Source organism: Pelodiscus sinensis, chromosome 1 (genome assembly GCF_052426305.1).
Source record: "Pelodiscus sinensis isolate ZL-2025 chromosome 1, ASM5242630v1, whole genome shotgun sequence".
NCBI classification, from domain to species: domain Eukaryota; kingdom Metazoa; phylum Chordata; order Testudines; family Trionychidae; genus Pelodiscus; species Pelodiscus sinensis.
This window is the reverse complement of record NC_143052.1, coordinates 332214474-332241748: the sequence shown is the minus strand read 5'-3', so window position 1 is coordinate 332241748 and position 27275 is coordinate 332214474. Positions and strand designations below refer to the sequence as shown.

General features: G+C 41.5%; 1 protein-coding gene across 1 annotated transcript in view; it reads right to left on the bottom strand.

The window, feature by feature from the left end:
• The window catches only part of GRM5 (glutamate metabotropic receptor 5), a 222356-nt gene that overhangs the window by 48175 nt on the left and 146906 nt on the right, over positions 1-27275 (bottom strand). The window contains exons 3-5 of the mRNA XM_014571135.4: positions 17280-17526; positions 8842-9010; positions 6271-6397 (exon numbers count right to left, since the gene is read on the bottom strand). Of these exons, the coding sequence (XP_014426621.2) occupies positions 6271-6397; positions 8842-9010; positions 17280-17526 (543 nt within the window). The remainder of the gene's footprint in view (positions 1-6270; positions 6398-8841; positions 9011-17279; positions 17527-27275) is intronic.

Sequence of the window (27275 nt, the reverse complement as noted above, 5' to 3'; positions counted from 1 at the left end):
CTCACTGTTTATCCACCCTCCTAAATCCAAGCCCAGTTTTCATGAAATATCCAGGGCTCCTACTCAACTGCCCTCAGCCAGATAGGAGTGAACACAACTTCCCTGGCAGCCTTTCCCTTTTACTTCAAATGATAAACTAATAGGCTGCCTAAAAGGGAAGCAGATGTTCCCAGTCCATGCCTCTCAAGGGTCAGAATGCAGTCTCCATACACAAACTTAGTCCTTGCCAGCAGGGCCGGCCCACAACATTTTGGCACCTGAGGCGCAGAGCTCAAATGATGCCCCCTCACATGGGCCAAAACTTTGAAAGGTCTCAATTCTGCCTTCTTCCTGTGATGTCTCTTATGCCCTCCTTCCTCCAGCACAGCACTCCACCATCTCTGTGCATCTAGAGCAGAGAGAATACATATGCACCAGCAGCAGACACAATTTTCTACACTCTGGGTCCTAGTGACGCCCCACCCCCAGTCTGACACCTGAGGCGGACGCCTCAGTTCACCTCATGGTAAGGCCAGCCCTGCTTGCCAGCTGGAGGCCCATAACAGGGTCATAATCTGGCTGCACTTGTCCAATATAAATATCAGATCACAAGACTGGGCCATAAATGTAATAATGCCCTTGCTTTATTTTGCCACATGAAATGAAAATGTTCCTTGCAACTACACTGAAAAAGTAAATCTATTTCTGATATTCAGTCCTAGTACATGGCAGTCAAACCAAGAAAAGAAAATAGACAGTTCAATGCAAAATATCATTTTTCCCAATCTCATCTGAATCCAGTTAAGAAAATCAAATAGACAGCACATCCAGAGGACATTAGGAATGAGAAAAAAATGTCAATACAACCTGAAGAAAACCCAAATGTTGTTGATATTAATAGTATCAACCTTCTGTTCCTGCCCCTAAATAGTTGCTGTCAAAACTTTGTTGCCATCACTCTTGTGCTGTGTCAGAAAGTGTGACCTACCCATTTTCCGCACACCAAAAGACGTTTCTAAGTCAGTTATTAAGGGAAAAAGAAACAAGAAGAAGGAGTCAGCTAGAACAGGAAATCCCCAAGATATACCAAAGCAGCACTGAAATTTCAGACATTAATATATGACGCTCTTCCCGAGCCCACTCTTACCTTTTTTTACAGAGAAGTGTATGTGCACAAAAACAATATGATCACCTAGGAAACCAATGAGAAACACTCCTATTCATTTTACTAGGGTTTGAATATGGCTTGTTAAGGAATCCCTTGTTGCTGTCTTAAAATGTTTGGATTCTCTCCTCCCTTCACTGTTGAGTTAATGCAGACAATACCCTGGGTTGGGTTGCCAGCATGTCTAGATCTAAATCCATGAATCATTGTTTCCTGGCCTGAAAACCTCCGGTGTGTTTGCTTAAAGTCTGTAGTTGTCTCATAAACCTTTATATAGGTGCAGAGAGCAACGCTGAATAACCATGGATGCTATTAAGATAACATGTATTGAAGACTCTTATTGCAAATTTGAAAGGTATTCAGCTCTGTCTTTCCTGTGGAATTGCTTGCTTGGCTCTTCCTTTTCTTCAGTCAGGCCTGCATGTTCCAAAAGTGAGTAGTAATTTTGGGCATGTCCATTGATGCTCAGTTCGAGACATTTTAAAGGGGCCTGACTTTAAGAGGGTGGGTGTTCAATGCTTTCTTAAAAGTCAGCCCCTTTTAAGATATCTCAAGCTCCCTTCGTGAGCCACCCGCTAGTGTCTCTAAATGAGCATGGGAGATGCACCACACAGTCCACTCAGCCTCCTCTGACTGCACTAGTTTTGGGAGAGTTGTGGTAGGGGAAAAGCTTCTGATGTAGAGTGGGAGACTGGTAGTTACTTCATCCAGACTTCTTTCTTTCCTACAATTGCCTTCCTACCTCCCTCCCCCTTATGGATTGATACCCGGAGCCTTCTTTCACCACACATCAGCCAAAGAGCACCTGTTTCTTCATCCTTACACACCCTCTAGCAATCAGAGGTCGCTTGCCAATCAAGAAGTCAGGGCCCATACTCCAACCCACATCACTACCAGAACAGTTACATTGTCACCCAACCAGCCACCCTATTGTCAGAGTCTTCAGAGGATCCTGTTTGCCTCTATTATTACCAAAGGAAAAACCAGCACAGCCACTGCTAGCTTCATGAAAACCAGCTGCCATGCAAAGGTGGCCACAAGAGCAAGTACTGGGAAGAAAGGGGTGAAGGTGTTCGTGAGATATCAGGCTGTAGTGGGGAGGGGAGAAGGAAAGAGATGGATTTGAGAGTGGGAAGGACATGGAACTGATGAGTTTGGGGAGGGAAAGTATACATTTTCTAAGGGGGTAAGCAGTAATTTACCCAGGGAATGTTGAGGGTGAAAAGTTTTGAGGGTTGAAACTCTGGCCACATATCATGGTCTTTGTCATGAACAGGGGAAGTGCCGACCAGCATGCAGTGACTAAGGGGTTAACTCAGGTACCTAGCAAAGGTGTTGGCTAGGGAACCAGAAGAGTCAATCGAGATAGAAGGTTGAAATTTGAATTTGATATAATTTCCCTGCCAGCTTCCTTTGTGTGGGAGAGTTAAACCAGGAGTTGAGAGAAACAGAACGATTTAAACCCAAGCAGGACTACCATGCCCCCCCACCCCCTGCCATGGAATTCAGGGCATGGAAGTGGACTGAACAAAGAGAAAATTAGAAGTGAGTACCAGGGAAATGTGGGTCCAGTCACGTTCAGGGTAATTTTTCTTTATTTTGTGGTTTGGTTTGAACAGCTTTGTGTGAATCTAGGTTTCCTCTCCCCACTTACTACCATCTAAGCTTTGTGCCAAGACTTTTCTCTATTTTTTTAAGTTTGTTTTTCTTGGTTGCTCTATAACATCTAGCAGCCAAGTATGTTTTATCAAGTTTAGCTTTTGTTTTTTAATAAAAATCACTCCTTTTAAGATGATGATTTGATTCTTGTGTCCTGGAAGGTCTGTCTGTATCTATCTGTATGCCTCTGACTGAGGGGTCAGCTACCAGAGACTGCAGCTTGTTTTTCTTTTTTCTTTTTCAAGCTCTTTTGGGGCATCCCTGGAGTTGATTTCAAGTGTTCACCTCTGGTTGGGTTTTTTGGGTGGGGGGGAATCAAAGCACTTTGTGGTGGCAGCAAATCCCCCAAAATCTGTGTATTAGGATTCTGGAGGGAAGTTTTTGTAACCTGTGCCTGTAGAGGCAAGGTTTTGAAGCTCTCTTATGGACCCCCACCTTCTGCATTTGGAGTGCCAGAGCAGGGAACAGCCTTGACAATCTTCCTGGCCTCTAGTACTTACTCTTAGATGGTAACAGAGATATTTTCCTGTGTCTGTCTTTATCAACAGAAACTCTTTCCCTGCTTTCAAATATATTTGGACTTTACACTTTTCCTGCACATTTAAATTCTCATTTTTGCTTCTGAGAATAGTTTTTCACCATTTGTTCTAGCTTCCTTCTCAAAACACACTTGTGTTCTGATGTCCTACAAACACATAAGTAAAGGGATACACTAAGCTCATTTTTCCCACACTGGCAATCTCCCAGCCCCTCACCATTTCATTTAATCAAATCTATGGCTCAAAACCAATCATGGCTATTGAGCAGATGAAAGATGGAGTAATATGTTGTCAAATGAGCCAGGAGTGATTTGATTGGTGCTCCAGTAACTGGCAAACAGTGAGATGCTACAGATGTGCCAAATAGCTATTTGCCAATATGTGACAAACAGTGAGATGCCATCCTTTTCAGGTGTGGAGTTGATCTATTTCAAGGAAGGCAAAGCATCAATACTCTCATCTGAAGGAGATAGTGGAAGTAAGACTTTTTCCAATCAGCTTATTATGAATGAAGCTTTGTGAAGCTGTCACTACCTAGGTGAAGACTTTATCTTGCAACGAGGAGATGCAGATTGCTGCAATATCAAGCATAAGGGCATTTCAAGGAGACTACTGTGTGCTTTGCAAAATTGAAGGAAATGTCCTGCCAGACTACAAAATACCTCTCTCTTGCTCATTCTCTCTCTTTACTAAAGCTTATGTGAAAAACAAGGCTAGACTGAAAGGCATTTTCTTAACAAACTCTGTAATCTGGTGACCTTAAATACAGTTAAAAACATTATTGCTCAATGCACCCTACAGATCCACTGGAAGAGCATTTTTAGAAGCTGTGTTTTTAAGTCAGTGTTAAAGAGCAGAGGCTGGATTGCACTGTTTTTCACAGACACCCCAGATATGTTATATGTACACCTATCAGTTTCAGCAACAGCAAGGACATTACATGGAATTAATCAAGCAGAAGAATGATCTACAAAATGCATTAATGAAGCAGTAAGCATGTCAATGGTAAAAAAAAAGCTGCTTTTTTTCTTTAAAATGGAGTAACTGGTAACTAGATACCTCAGTGGTGCACACATTAGTGTACTATAACTCTCCTACACAGCAAGAGAAATATGAAATGCAAAAATGCCACATTCTACTTGGCTTTTCTGTGCACATGTACATACATTCTCTCTCTTGTAGCATTCCCTCCTCTCCACACCCAGCCCATTTGTTTAATCCATCTTGTCCTGAACTAAGATGTCAACCTTTTGGCAACGTCCTTTTTCTACCTCTTTGTATACAACCCAGCTAATGAGAATCTAATCTGTGGCTGGCATTTGTAGGTGTTTATGCACCGGTTCGACCTCTCTGGTCTGGCACCTTTGGGACCTGATTGGTACCAAATGAGAAATTTGCCAGACTAGATGAGGTCCCCAGATACCACCTCCCACAGACCATCTTCCCTCCCCAAACTGCCTCAGCCCCAGCCCTGCTATTTCAGCTGCTGTGTCTCCAGCCCCGGCCTTGCTATCAGGGCTGCCGCAGCTGCTGTGTCTCTGGCCCCAGCTGCCCTACCACAGCTGCCACGACTGCCAGGTTCCCAGCCCTGCTACTGGGACTCCTGCAGCTCCTGCTGCATTACTGGGGCTCCAGCGCTGGTCCCAGCCCCAGCCCCCGCCCCTCTGGGCTCTGAGCTGCCAACCCTCTTGCCATTGTGGCTCCCTGCCAGGACTCCCTGGTCCAAGAGCACCCGTGGTCCAGTAGAACCATGAATGTGGCCAGATAAGAGAGTCCCTATTTTGGGAAGTTCAGCCTCTAATAAAAATATTTGAACACTACTGCCATCATTAGACAGCTAGGAGAAACCCCAGACAGTACCAATGTTGAGGCCATGCACTGCTAGTCGCAAAATCTACTATTGGAAATTCTTCATACTTCCTTGCTTGAAACACAGAGGTGGCACCATACTGAGCTGGGAAGACATCATCCCTGTTTGCCCGGTACATCCAAGGCTATTACAAATGTTGATGCTTCTTAGATCAGTCATGTTTTTGCTGGGAGTAATATTCACAGGGAGCACTCTAGAAGTTCTCACAATTAGTTAGAATTTGGATGAAAAACGGATGTTTCGCAAAAATATTTTGTGCCCGTTTTGAGAAAAAACAGAGGCACTTAAAATTAGATCCCGCTCACTTTCTATCTAAGAATTTATCACCTGCCATTTTTGGAGGTTTCATATCTGCTTCAATGATTTTGGCCCAGCTTGGCCCTAAAACTGGAATAAGCCTATTTTCTAGATCCTGTGGTTAAGAACTTTGGGAATAGTGGGTCCAATGATTTTCCTCTGGTTTGTGATAAAGATTCATGACCCTGGTCTATACTAGGGAGTTATTTTGAAATAACAAGCGGGCATCCGCACTACCAAGCTTGTTATTTCAAAATTAGAGGCTGGTTATTTTGAAATAATAACTCCTGCTTTCCACAAGGAATAATGGTTATTTTGAAACAGTTATTTTGAAATAGCGGTAGTGTGCTATTTCAAAATAACTGGTTCCCAGAGTCATTCAAAGTAATTACTCCCTAGTGCTTCCTGGGGCTCTAAGTAGAGGTAGCACTTCCACATTAAGGAGACTGCCTTGGACTAATTTTGAACCTTCCTCGTAGTGTGGAAATGCTATTTCAAAATAGTTATTTCGGGAATTATTATTTTGAAATAAGTTATTTCAAAATAATTTCCTGTTGTAGACGTGCCCATGGAGAACAGCTATATGAGTACAGACTCCAGCCCCAGTTCAAACATAGACCTGAACTCTAGGCTAAACAAAATCCAGACCACTCTACTATTTAGTTTTGTAGTGCATATATTTCCCCAACTCCTGTATGTATTGTGTATGAGCATTTTGATTGACATTTGCTCGGTTTTAAAAACAACAATAATTCAATTACCTGTAAGGTCATCAGTGGGCCAGGAGCCCAGCTGGCATGCCTTGCATGTGTATTCATCAGAAACAAACTCATTCTCTTTACATGGGGTACAGGTCCAGCAGCAGCTTACTTCTCCTTTACGGATCACCTGAGATTAACATAACAGTGCAATTAGATCTGTTTTTAAATCAATTTTCTTTATTGCTGTTGAGATTCCTTATTTTATTTTCAAAGTCCCTTTTTTAAGATACTCCCTGTATCTTATAGGGTGCATCTACACATCAGGGCATAACTCGAAATAAGTTGCGCAAATTGAGCTACGCCAATTGCATAGCTTATTTTGAAATTGGAAGCATCCACACAGCACTCTCATTTCAAAACAGAGCACTCTTCCTCTGACTTCCTTTACTCCTCATACAATGAGGGTTACAAGAATCAGAGTAAAAAGTACTCCAGCTTGACAGTATTTTGACAGTATTTCGAAATAACTGCCTGCTGAGTTACTTTGAAATAATGTTGCTGTGTAGACGAACTCAGAGAGATAAACCTCTTTTCCTGAGGTATGGAAACTACTCACAAGGTAGAGTGGAGTCAATTCTACAGCCTAAACTGAGAGGCAGTTAGTTGGCTTTCAGCTCATACTGTACAGGCACATGGCTTTAGCCCATAAAGTCTCAGGTTCAATCCCTCCTAACAGCAACCAGGGTCAGTTGGCTTTATACAATCACAGAAAATAGTTTGCAACCACCTTAAAGGCTGCATTATGTTCAAATAAATTGTCATATACATTTGTGAAGATCTAAATCTCATCAGTGTTGATTTACACACAGAAAAAACGGAACAATATTATTCATCGTAGACAATTCACCCATTTCTAGTCCAAATCTACCATGAAAAGGTGGGAAACTAGCTTTGCTTCTCTAAGGATTGGAATGGAGTAGGGGTCAGTTTTCAGTAGTTTGTGTTCAATTTGAGAAAATTGAGAGTTTATGTCCTTTTCCCAAACTGATTCAGATCAGCTACATTTTAAACTAACATTTAATAATGAGAGAGCAATGTGTGTCCATTTTAACATTCAGGACTGATTTCCACCTCTTTCAATTCAGCACACTACAGCTTATTACTCCCTGGCAATTCAAATGAATTTTTCAAAATCCCCATGCATCTTCTCTTGGGCATTGAATGCATCTGTCATCCATGGCAATCTGCCAAGGGTGATGCAAAGGCCCTTTCCTCTTTGAGATAATGTATTCTCATCACTTTCTAGTCGATTTTAAATAAATACTACCAACTACAGCATTGGGCAGATGTATCGAGGCTTTGGAGTGATCAGTCCAGAAGGTGGCTTCACAAGCAAATGCGACAGATTGGGATTTGAATCAAATGCAAAGGCATGCAGCCAACTCAATTCCTGTATGTCTGGTGTAGTGCAGAGGCCTGAGCAATACCTCTCCTTCAACAGCTTTGAGAGAGCTCACAGAGATGGGTGTTGTTCACATTGGATTGTTAAAGGGCACGAGTAAGACTCTTTTAGCAAATCTCAGGATCAAGCTCCCTGTTAGATGTATCTAGCAAATGGAATTTTTAGCTGCTTCACTGTCCCTTTTTGAATATCCTGCTGCTGTCAATTGCAGTTGGTTGCACCGGGGAGCCAATGGGATCACTGGTCCCCTGGACAGTGTGTGTGGGGGGGGGCCCAGCTTTGTTCTCTTGGAGGAGGCAGGGCCTCAGGCAGAATAGGAGCAGCTGAGGCAGACTGGGTGGCATCTCTCCCCCTCCTCCTCTTCTGTTGGCCATCAGAGCCAGCCAGAACATGCCGCACAGGGCTCTAGAGTGCACCGTATGGTGCTTCGGCGCAATTCTAAAAGGCCCGGGGCTCCAGTCACTACTACTGCCACAGTAGAAGTGGTGGCAGCTGGGACGTCACTTCCAGCCCTGAGGTCTTTTCCAGCCCTATAATTCTATGATTCTATGATCACCCAGCCCTGGAGCAATTGTCCCCTGTACTCCTTGCCTCTTTTATTGTGCCTGTGTTCCATTCCCTCCCAGAATTTATCCAGCCCTATTTAACTAAATCTCGTCCTCCCCCGTCCCAGACCACTCTCCTGCTGGTCGTTCTTGTGATTTTTCAGACCTGTTCATCCAAAGAGATTTGATGTCTCCAGAATGTTTCAGGTGTTCAGGGTGTGAGGCTTGCATAAAGCCGTGCAGAAAGGGCCATGCTGGGTGCTGCTGAATAATGGTACGCTGGTTTTATGTGCTTCTATAATCTCTGTATGAAATTCTGACTCCATAGATGTCAGTGGGAAGGCTTCTATTGACTTTGTTCAGTAGTCAGTATCTCATCTCCTATTTTACTTTGTGGGCTATTTATTGTCCATGAAAGAAAATCTGGGATGTGTACTTATCAATAAAATGTAAAAAAATAATAAAAAGAATATACAGATATGGGTCCCGGTGTTCCCTGCTGGACCCCAGCTGATTTGCAGGTTCTCAGGGCTGAAAATTTTGACACACATTCTGGCTAACATATTGGGACTATGCAGATAATATATCAACACAATAATAAAGCCCCCAAATAAAGATATTTACCTTTATCTGGCCTTTTTCACATGGTTCACTGCAGACAGATCTGATGACAGTATTTTTCTTTGACCATATTTCATCATCATCCATCTTCAGTTCACCATTGTCCCAACTTCCAACATTGATATAGTCAAAGTAATCTTTTCCCATTTGCTTAAAATTCATAATCTCATACCTTTTGAAACAGAAAATGAACAAATAGTTGATCACTAAATCTTATTGATTTAAACAAGCACTATCAAATTAATATCTAATCAATGAAAAGAAAATTAAAAGTACTTATGCTACATGAACCACGGAGTCTCACAGGCTACATCTACACTACCAGATTTGCCGGTAGTGAGTATGCAAATGAGACATGGATTAGCATATTGCCACACCTCATTTGCATAATTGGGGGGAGGGATAGATCAGTGGTTTGAGCATTAGCCTGCTAAACCCAGGGTTGTGAGTTCAATCCTTGTGGAGGCCATTTAGGGATTTGGGGCAAAAATTCATCAGGGATGGTACTTGGTCCTGCTGTGAAGGCAGGGGACTGGACTCAATGACCTTTCAAGGTCCCTTCCAGTTCTCGGAGATAGGCAATCTCCATTAATTAATTAATTAATTTAATTTATAATTTATGCAAGCTGTTTTTGTGCAATGGATTTTTACAGAAAAAAAAAAAGTAGTATAGATGTCTTCTTTTTGCACAAAAACCTCCTTTCCTGCCAGATTCTTATGCCCCCAAAAAAGGAGGTTTACCAATCTGGTGGAAGAAAGGGTTTTTGCGCAAAAAGAAAGCATCCACACTGCTTGATTTTGCATGAAAACCCCTAAGCAAAAACGGATCTGAAGAAAATATGCAAATGAGATTGCAACTCATGCTAATGAGTCCTTCATTAGCGTATTTTTTGCTGAGAAAAATCGTAGTGTAGACATAGCCCCAGACCTATAGTTGTTTATAATCATAGTCTACTATCATTTTTTAAAGTTTTCTCTTCCCTGTTGCTGTGTGAAAGACCCCTGGAGAGTATGGGAGAAAGCCTGACATCTGCCTAGCACGGGAAATGGGGAAACTGACTGGACACTAAGTGCTCCCAAATGCACTAAATGAAAGAATAAAAATGGAAAAATTTTGTTCTCTAATCTCCCTCAGCTCTATCTTGGGCTCTTCTACAACAGCACAATTTACTGAGGAATAGGGGGGAGTAGCCCTCCCTCCCAAGTTCAAATCCCCTGGGTTTCATATTTGAGGTCTGGTTAGAGCCCATGCCCTGACTCCAGAGGCATTTCTTAAATGCAACAGAGTTTGAGCTTGACTTTGGGGCAGGGAGTTTGTTACAAAAAGAGGAAGGCACGGTGATTAAGAATAACAAAAGGCTGGGCATTCCAGTAATTGAAGGATCAGATCGTTAGATCATCATGAAAACATTGTCAGGTATTCCACTTAAAAGATGGGGGTGGGAGCAGGGGAAGCGGAGGAATGAGTGTTGTGCTGCTGGGATTTGCATTTGGATTACTGTGTTAAACTTACAAATGTCTTTGAAAAAGGGGTGGCCAGTGACTAATCCAAAACTGACTGCAAAGAGCTACAAAGGGATTTCACAAACTTGGGTGACTAGGCAACACAAAGGCAGATGGAATTCAGTGTTGATAAGTGCAAAGCAACACACATGGAAGAATATAATCCTAACTACAGATACAAAATATCTGTTACCACTCAGGAAAGAGATCTTAGAATCCTTGTGGAGAGTTCCCTGAGAACATCTGTTCAATATGCAGTGGCAGTCTAAAAACTAAAAAGCTAACAGAATATTCAGAATCATTAGAAAAGGAATATATAATAAGACAAAATACCATATTGCCTCTATGTATTCCCACATTTTGAATACTGTATGCAGATCTGGTCAACCCATATAAAAAAAGGTTTATTGTATTTAGAAAAGGTACAGAAAGGGCAAAAGAAATGATTAGGGGTAAGGAACAGATTCCCTATAAAGAGAGATTAACAAGACTGAGACTTTTCAGCTTGGAAAAGAAATGACTAAAGGGTTAGAGTAACTGGCATTGGTCACTGTTGGAAGACATGATACTAAGCTAGAAGGACCATTGGTCTGACCCAGTATGGCCATTCTAATGTTCTTATATAGAGCTAAAATATATCTGCCCCTTGCTTTAATACACTACATCCCACTCCCCTTCCAGAGCTGAGAGAGAGCCCAGGAATCCTGATGGGGTCTCTCTCTCTCCACAGAGTTAATAATAAAATAAGAATATACATTCCAATTTTAAGGCTAACCAATGTCCCTCAAGGGACTTGCCACAAGATGTCAGAATATGTTAGTGTTAGAGCTGAGTGAGCCTAATATTTATTTAATTTTCTTTCTTGTATATAGGAGTTAGATACTGTGCTCCTGTCAGTTAACTGCTAAGTTGTCTGCCAAAAACACTACAAAAAAGTAGTGTTTTCCAGTATCCTGGCAGTCCTTTGATAGGGATGATGTGTGTGTGGTGGGTAAGGTATATGGGGTTGGTTCCCCCCTCCCCATTTGGTGCTTGGCTTATACCGAGCATGCTCAGTAACACAGCTGAAGCCCCTGTCCTCAGTCTGCCTGCCTCCACCCTGTGCTTTCACTCTCCACCCCTTCCCCCGCCCCCGCATGGCATGCAGAGGTCTTCGCCACCAAAATCTGAAATGGCGCCCTTGCTCTTGTGTGGCTCCCATTACTGTACTATCTACTTGATTGATAGTTGTCAGGTGGCTGTACCCTCACAATGGCCCTGTGAAGTGGGAAAGTTCTGTTTTCTCCATTTAAAGATGAACAGAGGCACAAAGTAGCTTCTCCAAGATCATACAGCAAGCCTGTGGAACAGCAAAGACTTGAACCCAAGTTTTGTAAATCCCTGGCTAGTACCCTAATCACTGAATCATCCTCTCTGGTAATTAGGATTCACTCTCTGGGAACAACATACTAGGAAAGTAGTGCAGTGTTTTTAAGGTTACTCCAACAGCCTCTCCTTTGCTGAGTATCTAAATTGTACAGAACCAGATTGCACAAGACATTAGTGCATGCCCGTCAAAGTAAATAAACAATCAATTAATTTAAAAATAGAGAAACTGTTTGCAACATAGTCGCTGAAAGCATTTATAAAAAAAAGTGTGATTATTTGGTACTTAAATTGATCCATAACACTGTTGCAGACAGTGGGCAATTATTGAGCCCACAAAGCCAAGCCACACTGTCATATTTACATAAGGGCAGATATTACTCAAAATGTAACATGGGAGCTCCCTGCGTGCACAGATTGGAGAGTCACCTGTGTTCATTTGAAAGGTCTACTACATAAGATAAAATTGTTCTGATGAAGTGCTTAGCAGTCAGGGAAGCAATGAGGATATGCTTATAATATATTACATTGATATAGCTCCCTGTGTCCCAGCAAAAATATAACAATAGCATCACAAATAAAACACTAACATCATATTCTTTCATTCACAGATCTCAAAGAATTTTAAAGGAAGAGATCATTATGCCTGTTTTATAGGTGGAGAAATTGAGGCTGAGCAGTGAAGAGACTTGACCAAGGTCACACAAAGGATCAGTGGCAATGCCACAGGCATCATATCAAGTCCTTTGCCTCTGATAAAAAAATTAAAAGCTGATGATAGGATTAAGTGTTATTGAGTGATTTCAGGTGCTGGTTTTAACACAGAAGAAACAATTCATCCACCACCTAGCCAGGAAGAAGAGTTGTTATTTTAGTGGGTGTAGGGCATGCTTATTTTCCTTGTTCTTTTGAGCAAAATTGATCAACACTTCAGAAAATGACTATCTAATCTTGTGCAGCATGGCAACAAAACAAAACAAAACAAAACAAAACAAACAACCTGAAAATTAGCAAGTTTGGTTGGCTTAGTTAAGCCAGTGGTCACCAACAAGAAGATCAGGATCTATTGGTAGATCTTGGGGCTTCTGACAGGTGATCCTGACTGGTTTGGCCAAGAGACTATCAAGCACAGCACTTTAGCTGCCCCTCCCCCCACTGCTGCGCACCTCCTGCCCTTTGCCTTGAAGCTCCCTCCTTCCCCTGGGAGCCTCCTGCTTGCGGTACAGAGCAGGGAAGGGAGGAGGGGGCATTGATGTCATGGTGCCCCCTCTTCCATCCTGTATTCTATCTTCATGAATGGGGAGGCACAATAGGGCTTGGGATGGAAGGAGGTTGCTGGCTGCTTTTGAGAGTGGTGCAGGGCCAGGGCAGGGGTGAGCCTGCCTTAGCCCCACTGCACCATCACCCAGGAGCCACCTGAGGTAAGCAGGGTCCAGCTGGAGCCAGCTCCAAGCCTCTGCCCCAGTCATGAACCCCCTTCTACACCCCAAGCTCCTGCCCCAGTCCTGAGCCCCCTGAACCTACACCCTGAACCTCCTCCTGCACTCCAACTCCCTGCCCCAGGCTCAGCTCAGACTCTCACACTCCAAATCCCTAGGCTCAGACCAGAGCCAGTGCCCCAACCCTCTGCCACTGCCTGGTGAAAGGGAGGGAAAATGGGAGAGAGGGAGGATGGAGTGAGCAGGAGCAGGGCCTCATAGAACAGGCACGAAGGAAGAGGGGCAAAGGTATTTGCATTTGAGGTAGATCTTACATTGCACTTCAAAAAGTGACCTCGTGCTTAAAAAGGTTGGAGACCACTGAGTTAAGCTATGGAAGACACATACACAATGATAAAGGAACTTAACTGGAAAGGGAAAGCACCTACAGAAATTAAAAGACCCCAGAAAAAACAGGCCTTTCAGAGAGATTCATGGGCATGTTATCACAACTAATCAAATCCACTCCTAACAATTAAATGCTCCACTCAGAATGTTGGCTGATGATGGGATAAGAAGCAAAAGAAAACCTTTAAAAAATTAGTTGTCCCAGAAGAGCCTAGGAGATCCATACTCACATATGGGATCCATACTTAGCTTCCTTAGAATATTGCAACACTCCTAATGTTGTTTTATGAGGATCACCATTATTCTGTATATATAACACATTGGGGAAAATGGAAGGGCCCTCCTAACAAAATATAGTCAATAGTGCTCTTTTTATGCTATATCTCTTCGAGGACCTGTTCTCAGAATAGGGCTGGCAGAAACCCCAATGCTAGGAAGTTCGTGAGCTACTTTGGTTGTTCAGTATCTACTGCTTCTTTGAAGTTAGCTTGAGATAATTTTAAGACTGTTAGGTACTTTAGAGAGTAAGGAAACAGATGATAATGTAACTTTCTGGCATTGTCCAATGCATAGGCCAAGATGCTTATTGCAAACTCAATTTCAGAACATACAAATTGGCATGGTGAAGGTGGTGATTGCTCTTACCCTGTTGCTAGAGTCCAAAGGTGAACATTAACACACTTGGCTTTTCAATTCCTTCTTCAGTGTTTCCAATAATAATGACTAGCTAACCTTTTTCTTCATATGAAAGACAACTCCTTACGTGGTACTTTGTTTTCTCCTTCTCTCCCTCTTCCATGTGGCTAAATGTGTAAATCCTCCATATGCCTACCTGTATGCTTTAAGTTAAGCATGTGTTTCAGTGCTTTGCTGGTTCCAGGCTAAAATGCTTCGCATGTTGTTAGATTGAGCATTTTTTGTGTATTGTCAAAATCTTGAACTCTCTGGGACAAGGAGTGTATTTGTGTTATTTATTTGAAGACTAGGGATCTTAAGCACAACAATAACACCAATTTAGATCAAGTATGAAGATTTCAGCCAAAACGAATAAAGACATAATACAATAAACTAAGGTATAATAATGATAGCTTCCCATTTCTAAAAGTTGAATGTGTTTAGGAATCTACTCACATAAAAACACTTTTCATTTGCACTTAGAAGCAGTGTCAATTATGAGTCAACTGGAGTAGCTTCACTATAGTCATGTATTATACGAAATCTTAATATTAGTAATTGTCTGCTATGTTAAATTAGTATCATATTATAAATAATTAACATTTCCATTTTTCTTTATTAGCAGCACTTGCTTTGATTTATTCTGGATTAAAAATGAATACCAGTAGGTGGAATGTGTAGTAGTAAGGAACACAAGGCACGTTAGAGAGAGAACAAAATGGCCCACAGCAGCAGCAAACTGTTGTATATGCTATAATAGTATTCACTGGCATGAACGCCAACCCTTGCGAGACTAGACTTTATCTTTGAGAGCCCTACGTTCCGATACCAAGGTCCAATAGCTATTCTTAAAGCAGCACAATTTATTTAGCTAATCATAAAGAAGTTTAAAGGGTGACTTGATCTCAATTAATAAACAGCTACATGGGGAAGAAAAATCTAACAACAGAGTGGTCTGCACTCAGTCAGGCAAAGGTATAATAAGATCTAGTAGTTGGAAGCTGGATCTAGACAAATTAGGAAGGAAGCAACACATTTTAGGAGAGAGGTCGATTAACCATTGGAAAAAATTAACAAGGGTTTGTGATGGTTTCCCCATCAATAGCAATTTAAAAATCAAGATTGGAAGTTTTTTCTAACAGACATACTCTAGTTCAAACAGGAATTAATTCAGGGAAGTCTTTGTTATATAGGCGGTTAGAGCAGATGACCAGAGTGGTCTCTTGGGGTTTTAATGTATAATGTTGAGTAATACTGAATGGAGAGAACCATACTACCATATAACCTCTCTCTCCATCCAACAGGAAGCCATGCCTGAAGTAGAGTAAACTGGGACACAGTACAAGCAGGAAACCTTTGTCTTGTAGCATTCAAACATACTTTTTGAGAAAGCCATCTCTCTCACAACACTAAGATAAACTCAAAAATATTTGGATGGGCCTTTGTGATAAGAAGGAAATGTCAATTAGCTGAAAACATGTAGGCTGTGTCTACATTGGCAAGTATTCTTGCGCAAGAGGCCAGTGTAGACAGGCAACGTTAATTTCTTGCACAAGAAAGCCCGATGGCTAAAATGGCCATCAGAGCATTCTTGCACAAGAGAGCGTCTACACTGGCATGGATGCTTTTGCTCAAAAGCACATCTCTTGCGCAAAAGCACATGCCAGTGTAGACGCTCTCTTGCACAAATACTTTTAATGGAAAAACTCTTCCGTTAAAAGTATTTGTACAAAATCTTGCCAGTGTAGATGTAGCCATAGGGTCCTTAGAAAGAAGAGGTAGTAGGTTCTAAGTACTAATTAAATTATATGGAGAGCAAGATAAAAACAGACATCTTCACATGCTTGGTGGAAGAAATGGCCATCAGTAACAATTTAAAGGAAAATGCTCAAGGAGAAACAGATTAAGGCTCCACAAAGATACAATCATGTTAATGTTGGATTTCTTGGCTATGTCTACACTAGAGTTTTTCCAATGTACCAGAGGTGTCCCAGAAAAACTCTGCCGCATCCAGGGAACGCGTCTGCTCTTCTGAAATTTTTTTCAGATGAGCTTTTTCAGCATCCCTGTAAACCTCATTTTATGAGGAAGAAGGGATGTTCTGAAAAAGAGCTTTTTTCTGACATTTGGCCCAGTGTAGGCAGGCCAAGTGTCAGAAAAGCCTCTTTTGAAAAGCTATGCAAATTGCTGTTCACAATTTGTGTAGTTTTTTCCGGAAGAACATTGTAGTGTAGACATAGGGTATGTCTACGCTTGCCCCCTAGTTCAAACTAGGGAGGCAAATGAAGCATATCAAAGTTGCTAATGAAGCACAGGATTTAAATATCACACGATCAATTAGCATATTCGCGGCCGGTAGCCATCTTAAAATGCTGGTAGCCCGAATTAACTCGCCACGTGTAGATGCGGTAGTCAGATCCAAAACCCTTCCCTCGAATTAACTGTTACTCCTCGTGCAATGACGACCAGCCTTGAATATGCTAATCAAGTGCAGGATATTTAAATCCCATGCTTCATTTGTGACTTCGGTATGCTTCATTTTCCTCCCTAGTTCGAACTAGGGGGCAAGTGTAGACATACCCATAGTCTTTAAGGGAAGAGGTAGGGATGCATTCTGATCTTTCTCCACATTTGCTAGTTACAGTTGCATCAGTCCTCAAAGAATTAGGAACTAGTTCAGCTAGAAGATAAAGCAGGAGCCAGGAAACACAGCTAAACCTTGCTAAATAGCCTTCTTCTTCACACGTGTAAAGAAAATGTTCCCCAAATTTTATAACTAGAGCTAGATTTAATAATGTGTTTATCAGTGAGCTGAAAGATCACAGACATCAGGTTGATGTTTTAAGTAATGAGTTTCCTCCTCTATATGATGCATTAGTTTGCACCTGGAGAGTCCTGCTTTACTCGATCTACTTCATGGGAACGACATTGTTTCCCTGAATAAAATGCACAGTCAATCTGAAGTCCTTCTCTTGGAGAGTGAACCTCTTTCTGGAGATGCCCTTATGATTAGAATCATGAATAACAAACAAAGCAATATAACTGTCATTGCATTTTCCAATAAATATTCACCTTCCCGGTGAGTCTCCATTCTCATCAAACAAGATCATGTCCCCAGAAACCCCAGTGAAGTTAGTCTTCATGAGAGAATCCAGGAGTTTTTGACCATCTATAGGCTTCATGGCATCACAGAGACCTGCATAGCCTGGGCACAGTGACATCTGCATGTTGTGAAGACCATATGCCATAGAATATATGGCATTGATTACGAATCCCATTTTAGAATCCTGAACATGCTGTGTTTTGAGAGTCAACTGACCTGTTAGAAAACAGCATAAAATTTAGTCATTACTATAGACAGAAACATGATGAATCTTCAAACATTTTTGCTGTGTATCCATTATTAATATTTTTAAAATCTCTTAAATACCAAACAGCATTTATACACACACACACATAGAGAAAGAGAGAAAGAGAGAGAGAGAGCAGGATAGAAGAGAACAGGTACTCTTTCAAACATCTTGTGATGCTGATGGGCTTCATCTCAAAAAAACACTACAATCTGTGTGTCCTCATTTTGAGTTATCCCTCTTTCACCTTATATTTTTTGTGTGTATGCATCTATTAAAAGTTAGTTGGTTGAGCCCTTTGTGTTCGATGGCCATGGAGGGTGCCCCATGTAATAGGAACCTTGTATGTAATCTTCTGTGTTTCCAGATTTATGGAGCAGCCAAGGGTTCAAAAAGAGCTAGATAAATTCATGGAAGATAGGTCCATCGATGGCTATTAGCCAGGATGGGCAGGGATGGTGTCCTTAACCTCCATTTACCAGAAGCTAGGAATGGGTAACAGGGGATGGATCACTTGATCATTGCATGTTCTGTTCATTACCTCTGAAGCACCTGGCATTGGCCATTGTCAGAAGACAGGACACTGGGCTAAATGGACCTTTAGTCTCACCTAGTATGGCTGTTTTTATGTTTTTATGTAAGGAATCCAGAAATCTACTTCAAACCAAGATGCTGGCATGGAAATGAAATCTTGAGTGGAATTTGCAAACTGATATCAGCAAAGCAGTCTTATTAATATCACACCGCTCAGCAGCCACAGCTCCAGTTGAAATATATGGCAGTTGTGAACATGCAGAATCTTTCAGGGTTATGGCTTCGAAACTGAACTTTCCTAGGGTACGTCTAAACTACATGGCTCCGTCGACGGAGCCATGTAGATTTGTTGTTTTGGCACAGGCAAATGAAGCCGCGATTTAAATGATCACGGCTTCATTTAAATTTACATGGCTGCCTCACTGAGCCGACAAACAGCTGATCAGCTGTTTGTCCACTCAGCGCGCTAGTCTGGACGCTCCCCTGCCGACATCAAAGCCCTTTGTTGGCAGCCCCGGTAAACCTCATCCCACGAGGAATAATGGGGCTGACGACAAAGGGCTTTGATGTCGGCAGGGGAGCGTCCAGACTAGCGCGCTGAGCGGACAAACAGCTGATCAGCTGTTTGTCGACTCAGCGCGGCAGCCATGTAAATTTAAATGAAGCCGCAATCACTAGTTTTAGGCCTCACACATACATAATGGCCTAGATTAACCCTTGCACTGCCAGTGGAGAGCAAGCCTAAAGTTAGCTTAGCTGCCTGCAAAAGCATCACTTCAGCCTATGTGGATCCACCAGTGGTACAGCTGAAATAACAGTGCCTGTCTCGTCTTCTTGCAGCCAATGTAAGATCAATTATTAGAGCGGATCAATTATCAGTGTGGATCAATTATTAGAATGTGTGGCCAGGGTTCCCCTGAGATTCATGGCTGCCGTAACAGCCTTCTCTTCTTCATAACCTTCCCCATAGGATTTCCTCTTTTTTGGCCATCTCTGAAGGATTTCCTGTTCTATGCACCAATGTGCCTTATCCTAAGGACAGTAAGGCTACGTCTAGAATACCCGCTCTCTATCAACAGAGGGATGCAAATCAAGCACATTGAATTTGCTAATGAAGCAGGGATTTAAATATCCCGTGCTTCATTAGCATAAATATGGCCACCTCTTTTTTTCGAAATGGAGCTTTTTCGAAAAAAAAACCGATAACAAAACAGCAGTCTAGATGTGGATCTGTCGAAAATAAACCCTTTTTTGAAGGATCCTGTATTCCTCAAAAAAATGAGGTTTACAGGCTCTGTCGAAAAAGGTTTTATTTTCGACAGATCCATGTCTAGACTACCTTTTTTTTTTTAAAAAAAAAGCTCTGTTTAAAAAAAAACCAAAAAACGGTGGCCATGTTTATGCTAGTGAAGAGCAGGATATTTAAATCCCTGCTTCATTAGCAATTTTGATGTGCCTAATCTACATCTCTCTGTCAACAGAGAGGTGTAATCTAGGCATACCCTAACTGTCCCTCCTCTTCCTAAACAGGCCATAGAGGAGCAGTGATGAGCAGAGATATAAATGGAAGAAGAAAGAAAGAAAGAAAGAAGAGTTGACCAATTAGGCCATTCCTTCTCAGACACATTCTATTCAGGGGATTCTGTATCCAAGTAGTGAAAGGTCTTAACTATGAACTGACTAGACTTCAGGAATGAGTATCAAACCCAAAACTTCTGACTCACAAAAGACTTCAGTACCTAAAGAGAGTTAGGATGTGTCCAGCTCAACCAATATTTTCCCCTTTTTAACACGCTTTTAAATATATTAGGAAATGGCTCCTGGATATGTTTTACTGCTTTGGAATGAAAACCTGTGGAATAGCAGCAGACCAGATAGTAGCTTAGAAGGATTGGAGGGCTCCACACTAAAGTACTGTAGCCAAAACAAACACAAACACAAACCTGAACCTCCTGGAAATTCCCACATAATGAATTTAGATTTTCATCCATTTTCAGATATCAGATTTCATGTTTTCCAGTACATCAGATCTTCCGGCACAATCTCAATTATTTATTATTATTAATTATTATTATTACTACTACTTTATTTGCACTAAAGCAGTGTCTAGATGGAACCCTAATGTGTTAGATGCTGCTCCTAACATTTTACAATCTAAAACCACAATCCTGGGAGAAAAAGAACAAATGTGCTAATTTGAAGCACACAGTTAGTTTCACCATTGACCCCCAACCTCTCACACACTACCCGGTGGCCCTTCAGCATATGAATTGTTTATTTTCAAGTATATTCTACAATGGACAAAAGGAGGTCTCTGACCTGACTTTTCACATGATGCTGGAGATGTTCTGCACCTGACCTGCAGTGGTGACTTCTGTTCTTGCAGGTCTGTAGGGCAATTCCTATGTCCTTGTGTTAAGACCCTGTTCTACACTAGGGAGTTATTTCAAAATAATCCTCCTTAGGTCAAATTTATAATCAGAGCATTTACATTACCAGGCCTTTTGTTTCTAAATAATGGACTGGTTATTTTGAAATCTGTATTCCTGCTTTCCTCAGGGAATAACGTTAACTTTAAAATTGTTATTTTGAAAAATCTTCTTGCTCAAGAAGCCTGTAGTCTAGACATAGCCTCGCTGAGGCCCTTTAAATGGTTGAACACACATTCCATGACTATGTGGCACCTGCTCATCCTGGTGTTGAAGTGCTCCTTTCTGGGGTGAAGTTTGCTCATGTAGGGTTCCAGGGGAGCAAGGGGTAGGCTCTGTCACCCAAGAGGCACATGGGTATGTCTACCACTCCGACTCTCATGGTGCAGTCAGGGAAAAAAGTGCTGGTGTGCATCTTTCAGAAAGGCAGGAGTTCCAGAAGATGTGGGCGTCGTGTGCCTTTCCCGACCAGCTGACATTGATGTTGGTAAAGCATTCCTTGTTATCCATGAGGGCCTGCAGCACCATGAAGTACCCCTTTCTGTTGATGTCATCTGAGGCATGGTGGTCGGGGGCCAGGATGGGGTGTGCTGTCTATGGCCCTCCTCACAGTTGGTGAAGCCCCAGGTGGCAAAGCCATCTACAATGTTGGTCAAGTTCCCCAGAGTGATGACCGTCCATAGCAGCAGGTGGTTGATGGCCTTCACTACTTGTATGAGCATGGCCCTGAGTGTGGATTTCCCCATGCTGAACTGGTTCCCAATGGAGAAGTAGCTGTCTGGCATGGCAAGTTTCCAGAGTGCAATGGCCACACACTTCTGCATGGGGATGGTGGATTGCATGCAGGTGTCCTGTCACCTGAGGGCAGGGGCAAGCCATTTGCAGAGCACGAGGAAGGTGGCCTTCCACACGTGGAAGTTCTGCAGCCACTGCTGGTCATTCCATCCGGGCATGATGATGTGGTACCACCAGTCCAGGGCATTGAGGGGCATGCGCAGCAGCAGGAGCACTAGATCCTGGATGAGCAGGGCTTGTGGTCCATGCTGGGGTTCATCCTTCAGGTCCTTGTCCTCATCCTGCTGGAGCAATATGGGGGCGGTCTTGAAGTACTGTGCCATGAGGCACAGCACGTGGCCCAAGAGCCTGGCACTGCTTTGCAGCCGCGCTGGCTCCATGCTGTGAGTGTTGCGACATCTGCAAGGGCATCCAGAGTATGAGATGGCACATGCCCACTGAGACACTTTTGGGTCCTGCCAGGGGGGAGGCAGTGGAGAAATGGTGTGTGAGAGGCCCCTGAAAGCATGTGTCACAGCTTGCCTGACCACGCAGCCACAGGAAGTATCCGCTCTCCTGGTTCCCTCCCGAGAGTACTTCCTGGGGCTCTAAGTCTGAGGCAGGATCCAATCAGTGTTGACACGCTATTTCAGAATAATTCTTACTAATTTCGATACTTCCCCATATTGGGTACACACTATTTCGATTTTGTTAAATCAGGAGTTATATCGATTTTACTTATTTCAAAATAATTTCTTGTGTAGACATGCCCTTAGTGACCTCTTGATTTTAAAGTCCATGGAAAAGGTTTTAATTTAAATTTTCATTTGCCTTTATTGCTTTGCTACTAATCTCTTACTTTAAATCCTTTATTTTTCGACTGCTTCCCTTAACCTGGTGTTTCATCTTTCATACATGTCTCTCCTGTATTGTTTTTAAGCTATTTCTTTCATATTCTGCTCAATATCATTGGTTTTTATATCCAGAGTATATTTATAGCTAGATGACATTAATAACCTTCACCATCTATTCATTTATCTTCCAAGATCTTATAATTCCCCATTGTGTCCCATTGCGTTATCTATTTTGTCATTATTCAGCACTTTATGCAAGCTTGCAAGAATTAGTAATGCTGAATGTTAGTCTGCTTAACTTTTTTTCTTCCTTTTAAACTTGGTCCTTTGGCCTATTTTAGTCCTAATCACATTTAGGGGCACCCTACAGTGGACTGATTTATAACTACTAATGTAAGCAACACATTGGCAGTGGTAATAAAGGCAACAAAGACTAGACTGGATGCCACTCTGCACCATTTATCTTCAACAAAATTGTCAACTAACAGCCATCTTTATCACTAGCGATTATACAGGAGTGTAAAAGGGCGAACTAAGCTCTGAGCCCAGAAAGGGCCATAGAGAAGTCGTCCAGGATGTTAGAGTGGAGACAGATGAAAACAGCCAATCAAGGGCCTGGGAGGCCTACAAAAGGAGCTGCAAAGCTTAGCAGCTTAGGAGCAGCAGTACCATAGGAAGCTGGACGTGGGGAGCTGCTGTAGACTAACGTGTTGTATTGGAAGATAAAGTCCTGAGATAAGGACAAAGGAGTTGTCTCCAGGAGGGGAAGCACTCGAGATATCACTCTCATCCGGGGTGTGTCAAGACTACATGGCTCCGTCGACGGAGCCATGTAGATGAGGCAGCATGACAAAGGGGAATGAAGCAGCGATTTAAATCAAAATTTACATCAAAATGGCCGCCACGCTGTGCCGATCAGCTGTTTGTCGGCACAGTGCGGCAGTCTAGATGGGGATCTGCCAACCCCAGAACCCTCTGTCAGCAGGAACCTGCACTCAGCCAGATGAGGGTGCTTGCATGAGGTGAGTGCCAACCTCATTTCAAGGAGACAGAAACGGCATGAGCTGTGAACATGGCACTACAATTTGATATGCAATGGGAATAAACAATGAGCTCCACCATATGATTTCCGAAGAGTTGTTATTCTGATTTCAGCCACACATGAATCCTTAAAGGTCTGCCCTGGACCTGCAAACCTTCTTAAGAGAAGTTTAATCACAACTGATACGTTTCTGTGAAATGTTTTGTTTTCCATGAATCAGCTTTTTCTGATGGAAATAAAGTCATTAAAAATTCATGATCAGCTCTATGAAGGGTTCCTGCATTGGGGAACATAGGGAGCTACATGCATCCCCATAGCCAGTACAGAAGGGAAGTAGCTGCTGCCAGATGGTACTGGCTACTCCCTCTCCTTTGAAGGCTCTATCCTGCCAATGCACCAGTCAGAGCACCAGAGATGGCACAGAATAATCTGTGTCAGTAAAATAATTAGCTCAGATTCCATCCATCTTTGAGGATCAGGGTCCAGATGGTGGTCCTGAAAAACAGTTTGGTTCGTTCCCTGCCATTGAGGAGTGCACCAAAGTGCTTGGCCCTTACTTGGGCAGCATAAAAGGATTACAATCTAGTGCTTAATCATGTCCACAGTGTACAAATGGTGCAACGTTCACCAGCAGGAAAATAAGTCTACTTTACTTGTAACTGAAAACCATTTTAAAAATGGTTCAGAAAAGCTTGTGTAAAAGATGAATAATGTGACATAAAAGATCTTTCCCTCTTTCTTGTCTGACCCCGATTTTCAGAAATGCTGTGCTCCCACAGCTCCTATAAACTGTGGGTAAAGTGGTGGGCACACAACTTCTCTGAAAATCAAATTTTCTATGGTCTATCACTGATCATGAACTTTAAAAAAAACCATGCTACTTATTTGTTTCATTCTCCTGAGGTAATGTTTTTTTCCTAATTAAAAATAATAGGTGTAATAACTGTAATGAAAAATTACATGTAAAATTCATATGAATTTAAATTAAGTGGAAAATTGAACAAGTGTATTACATTACAATGCACACACCTTTATCCAATTACTCAGCCTCAAAATTAATGGCTCACAAACTGTGCTGTTAATTAGAGTGGCCAAAAGAATGAATCTGATGTGCACCAGCAATAATTTTTATTTAAAAATGATAGTCCAATTGCCTTATTATACATGACAACTTGAACATTTAATAACTTAAATCTGAGTTGTGGGAACTCTTGTTATTAGGCATTGTGCTGCTGTTTTATAAAATTACTTTCTTTACACATTTGATATCACTCAGCTCACCTGATAAATTGTAATAAGGCTGCTAGCAATCGTCAAAGGAAATCTGAGGGAATTAGCTGTTCTGAGAGTTTTAATATGGTTTCTGTTGCTGGGAAAAGCATTTCCTCTACATGTGATTGCTTCCACTTGCCACAGAGGGGCAAATTTGTCCCACAGCATGTGGCTGTCAGTCTGCAATGCACCAGAGCTCTGTAGCTAGAGAAAATCTAAAAACCGATGTGAAGGGAATAAATTCTCTTAATATTAAATACTAAAATATGGAGAGTTGTTTGCATTAAAGTTGCAAATGAAAATATGCCCAAATTTTGGGAAAATTCAGAGCTGGAACCAAACGTTATACTTGGTCTGCATTTCTAAAGTCTAAAGTGACCTGAGTCCCATTTCACCAAGGTTATTTAAGCACATGCCTAAGCTTAAGTATATGGGTATTCCCACTTTCCTCAGTGAGACTATACATGTACTTGAGGTAAGGCACATGCTTAAATACCTGGCAAACTGTGTCTTAGGCCCTGATTTTGGAAAGCACTTATGAACATCCTTAAATCTATCCCCATTTAGATCAGCATTTAAGCATGCAGTTAACTTCCAAGCATGTACTTAAATCCTATTGTCTTTGAATGGAACATACATATGATGGCGGATGCTGAAGTACTATTATCTTTTCACTAGGGATCTTCCTAATTTGGGGTCTTTATGAGTATAAGTTAGGGCATTTAGTTCCTTCTCTTGTGGAAGAATACTGTAGATTTTAATGAGGATGAAACCAATAGCATTCACTAGAAATTACTCTTCAATAATCAATAGAATCTAATGGAGAAAACCCATGAAATTCTATTTCATACCATCCTGCAGAATTATTAAATAGACAAGAATGCCCCTTGTGAAAATTCCATGTGCTGGCTTAAAATGTGCATAGAAACTATACAATCCTTTTCAATTACATGCTGCATGATTTCCAGAATTTACATGCTCTGTCTTGCACATTCCCAAAAGGGAAGAATTTTAAAAGAAGGAAACAGACTGCATTCCCCAGTGCTCCAATTTGAGGAATTTCCTGCTATCTCACTCATGATGAGAACAGTTGGTTAAACTCTAAGGAGAAAAAAAATCAAACAAGCAAGTAGAGTCAACCTGATGGTATTCAGTGGTATTATATGGGAATAATCAGAGTTTGGCTTCTAACTTTTTTCCAGCCAGCAGGAACTGGAAGCACTGTAGAGAGAACATGCTCAGGCCTGATGCAATGACGCACTTTGTATCCCTCTTGAACATCCCCTCTGGTTAATGAGCAAGGTAATTTTGATAATCTCTTGAACTAGGTCCATTCCTCTGAACCTTGTCAGGAGTTGTTGCTATGACTGAGCGTGCCCAAGTGGAGAAAAGTAGATGGAAAAAATGGATGTTCCTCAAGGGTCTCCTCCAAAACAAATAAACTTTAACTATGAATTAAATGATTTTTATATTGTGTTCATATTAAGTTAGTGACAGTTACTATGCATACTACTTATTATAGTAGCACCCTAGGGATGAACCAATGGAGCCTCAGTATGCAAGGCACTGTTCAAACACAAATATGCCCTCTCCTTAAATTCTGTCAAAGGACTGAAATTCCCCCTAAGATTGTTTTAGGAACATTGAAAAGTTTAATTTGAATAATGTCAATTTATAATATTCTAATAGAATATTATCATTATCATAAAAGTTGAAATGAGAAAATCAAAATGGCTGGGTTTACACTTTTTCTCTTGAAAGTGAAATCACATAAACATTCCAGAGATAGTTTTCAGTTTCAGCACCTCTGAGAATTTTTTGACCAGCTCTAATTTTCACTCTTGGACTGATGTGTATTGCTAGTGATGCTGTTACCATTGCAGCAGATTTTCAATATAACAGCCACCATACAATATTATCTCCAGTAAAGAATTTTCAAAGATTTGCAGGCACCTAAAGCTGTGATTTTCAAAAGTGCTCAAGGCACTAATATGTGAATCCTTAGGTGCCTACATATATTTGAAAATCTGTCCCTTTGATTCAGAAACCATTACAATCAAATTGAAATAATGAAAAGACTAATTTTGTGGTGACACATTCTAAATGTAACTCAGCCTGAGAATAATACAAGTAAATCCTCAGCTCGTACTACTCATTGGTGATTTTAGTGTGGTTGTGGTTGTCTTAAAGAGCATGATTATCCATTCAGCTTCTTCAGAACTCAGTTTCTTTGACCATAATTCACAATGCAAGAGTCACTCTCATGCACACAGAAGCATATTAAATGTATGAACAAAACATGCTGTATTTGCAGAACAGTGATTTTTCATCAGGGAAAATATGTTGCTGGAAAAAAAAATAAAACAGTTGGTCCAATTAAGCCATCAGGTAAAAAACATTAAAGGACATACATCTATTTATGTTATAGTTTACATTATTTCTTAAGGACAGAGAGACTCCATCTACCTGGGCCATAACATTAAATATTCCATGGAGTTGTTAAGGTTCATGTTGAAATATGTAGTCAATGGAGAATGAAAGAAGGAATGATGTTGTAAGGAATCAAATCATCATGTACAATATCAAAGGATACTGACATGCAAAGGGGGAGGGAGTTGGGAGGACTGGGTGAAAGAAAATGAGTGTTATCTTTGAAGTCATCATTCAGAGGAGTTTGCAGATTTAGAAAAAAAGCAGGAAGAAATTTGTTCAAGAGATTGGGCTATGAAAGTTTTAAAACCAGGAATATGACAAGTATCTTTCACCTGTCGAATATAGTATAGTATACAGCACTCCTCGCTCTTGGCTGCTTT